General features: G+C 46.0%; 1 protein-coding gene across 1 annotated transcript in view; it reads left to right on the top strand.

Annotated features, from left to right (window-relative positions):
- Positions 1–1733: 1733 nt before the first annotated feature.
- The window catches only part of SUB1 (SUB1 regulator of transcription), a 7482-nt gene continuing 4425 nt past the window's right edge, over positions 1734–4790 (top strand). Inside the window, exons 1-2 of the mRNA XM_004698087.2 lie at positions 1734–1832; positions 4581–4703. Of these exons, the coding sequence (XP_004698144.1) occupies positions 1761–1832; positions 4581–4703 (195 nt within the window). The 5' untranslated portion in view covers positions 1734–1760. The remainder of the gene's footprint in view (positions 1833–4580; positions 4704–4790) is intronic.

The raw sequence follows: 4790 nt of genomic DNA, 5'->3' as shown, positions 1-4790 counted from the left end.
CTGTTCTGCGGGGGGAGGGGACGCGTCGAGAGAAGAAAATGGCGCTGGGAGCAAGTCCCTCCTCTTCCCACACCGTCTCCGTCGCTTTTCGCCGCCCCCCACCCCCCTCCGGCCAACCTGCGTCCTCCCGCCCGCCCGCGCGGTACCAGCCCAGGGCGACCCCTCCCGTCCCGGGTTCCCGGCTCCCTGGTCTCCCACGTGCTCCCACCTTCTGCCCACCTGGTCATCTCTAACCCCCATTAGCCAAGACCCAAGGTGCATTTATGAAAGTTGCATTTTGTGTATATGTATTCTGCACTAGTACTTTCAGTATCGTTTGCCCGAATGCGTCCCCCCCACCCCCACCCCGTTGTTAGACCAGTAAAGACTCGCTAAGTGAAAATGTATTTTGTCAGGATTTCTGGGAGTCCCTCTGGAGATACCATTTTCCACTTTAGTTTTGAACCAGACGTATTTGGGTTCGTGGGGAGGTGTTTTAATTTTTTTTAGGCCCCCAGGTAGTTTTCACTGGCAGTGAAAAATGGGTTATACTGAGTTTGGTAACCTTAAGTCCCCTCTCCCCGCCTCCCCTCCTTTTTGGGGGGTGGGTAGTTGTGTCAGCTAGCATGAATTAAAAGAATTTTTGGGAATGAGTTGCAAAATGAAGCAGTTAAGCCGAGTATGAAAGATGATGTAGCACTTTGCTGTACCCCTCTGTATTCTGTCTTCAAGCAATTACTCGCTTATCAGGCATGGATTGAACATTTGGAATTTATTTGCCAGTTTGGGGATGGCCTTTTCCTTTGACGTTGAGCTCCTGTTGTGGGATTTGTTCAACCCCCGCTGCTAACAAAGCCTAGAGAGCTAGGTAGTGTGTGAATGATTCCAGAAGAAATGGAAGTCTTTCTTTATTCACCCAGCAGCTACAGAGTGTGTGTTGTATCTCTCAGGTCCACGAGGGTGTGCAAATAGGAATAGGACCCAGCCTTGTGAGTCAGATGAGGAAGGTGCCAAGGACTGTAAATAGTGCTTCCCCCTCTTGTTAAAAGGCCCTGGAAAAGAGGTGCTATGTGCGTGGAAGTTCCTTGACATCTGGGATTTAGCCTTACTGATGGTTTTCTCTCTGAAACCTATGGAGGCACAAGGAACCCCTGCTTCAAAGCAAAGAACTGACCGACATTTGGGGAACTGGGGTGTGGTAAGAATTTGAGGAAAGATTGAGCCCTTCCCATAAGCCAAACCTAGCAGGCCTGTGAGTAGAACAGCACCGCCAGGTTTCCAGTCTCGGTCTTTACAGAAGCAGGCATCACGCCTTCCTCCCACAGGTGGCTGGTAGGTTTGAACTGCTGACCTTGTATTTAATTAACCCACTACCTACCAGGGGTGACCTTTCTCATAGAGCTTCCTCAAGTGTTAATTATGGCCCTGAGTAGACAGTCAGTGTAAAATGTAGTGAAGTGTGCATTCCCCCCCCCCCAAAATGAAGCACTCTTACAAAGACCCATCGGCTTTGAGGAAGGCCGAGCTGCTGGGAGTTAGCAGGGCGGGATGTTCTTTCTCCTTGCCGGGTTTGGGACATTTCGCTCTGTTGGTTCTTTTCAATGCAGAAGAGCAGAGACGGGAAGCGTCAGCATCTGTGCCGGGGTGACAAGTGCAGTGCCACAACATGGTCGAATGAAACCACTCGCATTACTACGTGTCCTTGGTTGTCTGTTTGGGAGAGAGTAAGGTGAAGGCAATCAAACAACTCGTCAGTCATGTTTGCATAATTTTCTTTCAGAATGCCTAAGTCAAAGGAACTTGTTTCTTCAAGCTCATCTGGCAGTGATTCTGATAGTGAAGTCGACAAAAAGGTGAGTATTTACTACACCACTGAATCCAGTGATACAGTTTGCTCACATTCCAACTCTGCAAGGGTAGGAAAGGGCATTCAGAAGAGAACCTGGAGGGGTAGACCCCGAAGTGGATGGCATCTGGAACACGTGACCAGAAATGTGTAGAGAATGCCTGTAGCACAGCCACACTGGGCCCCAGTCAGGCTGGAGAGCACATTTGAACAAGCTCCCGAGGGAGTCTCAGGAAAGCTAAAGTTGGTTGCCCTAGATCCTAAAGGAATAAGAATTAGACTAAAGCCACTATTTACATCTGACTAAATTGAGGCTAGTTACCTGGGATATCTTGAATGTAGATGTCCGTTTTCACCACCATCTTTTCTATCACTGGTATTGATCATCATTTGAAGGTCCACTGATCTTAACACCCAGTAAAGCTAACACGAGCTGATTAGCCCCACTCAGTTTTTCTGTATCGGCTGACAGCTCTGCTGAGAGCTTGGTGTATTCTGTAGCACAAGGTTTCTGTCAGCATCTCACTGCTGCCAGGGCTGCTTTCTATCCAGAATTGTGCTTTAGTGTCTAGCTAAGCTGCCAACAGCTGTCTGAGCTCCGTTCACTGCTTGCTCAAATGAGAGAACATGAGCTTATGGTGGGGTGTATTAGAGAAGTTGGTCCTGAATATAGAAGCACAGAATGTCTTATCAGCTGGGAAGCTGAATCAGCCTTCAGAGGTCATAGATAGCAATATTTGAGGAGGAAATTGCTTTTCAGTTTTAAAACTTCTGCCCAGTGCAGCAGTTTTGGATATGTTCACTGATTTTCATTGAGCTTCTTGTGTACCATCCATGGTCCACTGGCTAATGGCTTACTAACCCAAGTTGATTTTTGCTGTTTGCTCTCAACCCCATACCTACTGCATTCAAGTCGATTTGGACTCAGAGCAACATTGTAGGGCAGTACAACTGCCCTCTAGGGTGTCCAAGGCTATATACATTTTTATGGGGGTAAACACCTTTCAAGGCTATTGGGTTCCCACCACTGACCTTAGTGGCACCCTAGTACTTTAACCATGTTGCCATCCAGGCAGGGCTCCTGGGTATCCAAATAAAGGTTTTAATTGTGTGAAGTTAAAGTTCTTGCCTGCATCTAATTTGGTGAGTAAAGTAGAATTAGTTTATACCTTTCCTCTGAGAAGGAACATGACTGCCCTCTACTGCTTGGGATGGTGAGTTTGTAATAGTGTTTGCTACTTTACCTTTCTGGGTTCTAATACCCATTGTGATAACTACACAGAATTCATGATCAAAGGGTTTTTTTAAGGTAATAACAAACAACAAACCAAAAAAGGGAAATAAGTTGTATTGCCAGTGAGAAATGCTCAGGGTTGAGTTGTTTATCAGGACATGTTACAGAGTTCTGTCAAGTCTCTTAATTGTGCAAAGGGCATACTACTCGGCCAGAAGGCATTCAGTTTAAGCTCCTATGGGCCAGTAAGCTCAGCTCCCTTAATTAAGTGCCCAGAGATACACCACCCCACAAGGTAGCCTGCACAAACGCACTTGGCGTGCTCCGTGGGCTGTTCCGTGTCTGTTTCATGCTCTGGCTTCTGGTTCTGATGGTGTAGCTGTCTTCTGGGTCCAGGAGGTTCACTGCAGGCATGTCAGGCCCAGAGGATACACTAACTCCTGGCTCTTGCTGGTAATGAGATCCCTCCTCATGATTTTCAGACGGCTCATTTGGTGCACAGCAGGAGGGCATGCCAGAGAATTCCTGTGTGCATTTTCTTACAGGTGAATTCTGTCAGGATCTTATGCCACCCTACCAGTCCCATGTAGGCAAAGGTGGTTTGGTGGGAGTTGAAGACTTTGGCTAGAAGAACCACATTAAATAATTAATTCACTGCCCCTGACGATGGGAATGCTAACGATAGGGTTGGTAGCCAATTTTGAGAAATATGTTTTTAATAAGCCTTTAACAATACTTCTTTTAAAACATTGTGAATTTGCATGCTAACCAAATATTTTCCTTCTAGTAATTTCTTTGTGATGAGGAAGTGCCCGAGTTATAGATGGACATTCAGTGCCCAGCAAAAAATGCCACCCATACTTTCAATAAGCTAACTTTAATCTATTTTGTAATAGCTCATCATTGCCATCAAGTTGATTCCTCCTCATAGCAACCCGACAGTGCAGGGTAGAGCAGCCCCAGTGGTTTCCAAGACTAACTCTACTCAAACCTTGTCTTTATCTCGTGGTTAGCAGCTCAATCGTAGCCACTGTGTCATCAGGGCTCCTCTTTTGGAATGAGACGGCATAAATCATAAATAGCCGTTGATATACTAAAATGGAGTAAGTTGGTTGCTTCTGCCTAATGAATATACTTCCTTAGTAAATACAAAAACAGTGACTAGTCTAAGTAGACCTGTGGTTTCCAAAAGTGGCAGCATGGTTCTCCTCCCACCCACCCCCATTCCTTTTTTCCCTCCTAAGAAATCTTAGCCAGTCTCCCCCTTTATCTCCTTAAAATTTCCTCTTTGTCCTGTTATTGCCACCCCTAGTGCCTGATACATCTTTTGTACTGCTGAGAATACAATCGGAAACCATCGTTTTAGATTTGAGTTAGATCGTCAAGTGGGATGTGACCCTTTTTTCCCCTGTGAATACATGAGTATAATTTAATTCACAAAAAGTAACGGAAACTTTTGAACCTGGAAATGTTTTATTATTTTCGGTGTGAATTTTAACCATATCCCCCCCACTCCCAAAGCTGAAGAGGAAAAAGCAGGTTGCTCCAGAAAAGCCTGTTAAGAAGCAGAAGACGGGGGAGACTTCCAGAGCCCTGTCGTCGTCCAAGCAGAGCAGCAGCAGCCGAGATGATAACATGTTCCAGGTGAAGCTAGTTTGTGTACTTAGACCCTGAGGGGAGGGTCTGTTTAGAAATGGGGATGTGACAAGTATTTTAACCTGAAGTTGCATA

The sequence above is a fragment of the Echinops telfairi genome, unplaced genomic scaffold (assembly GCF_000313985.2).
Source record: "Echinops telfairi isolate 266 unplaced genomic scaffold, ASM31398v2 ScPeMD7_7469;HRSCAF=8507_1, whole genome shotgun sequence".
NCBI classification, from domain to species: Eukaryota; Metazoa; Chordata; class Mammalia; order Afrosoricida; family Tenrecidae; genus Echinops; species Echinops telfairi.
Note: the sequence above shows the minus strand (reverse complement) of the source record. Positions and strands in the feature narration are given on the sequence as shown.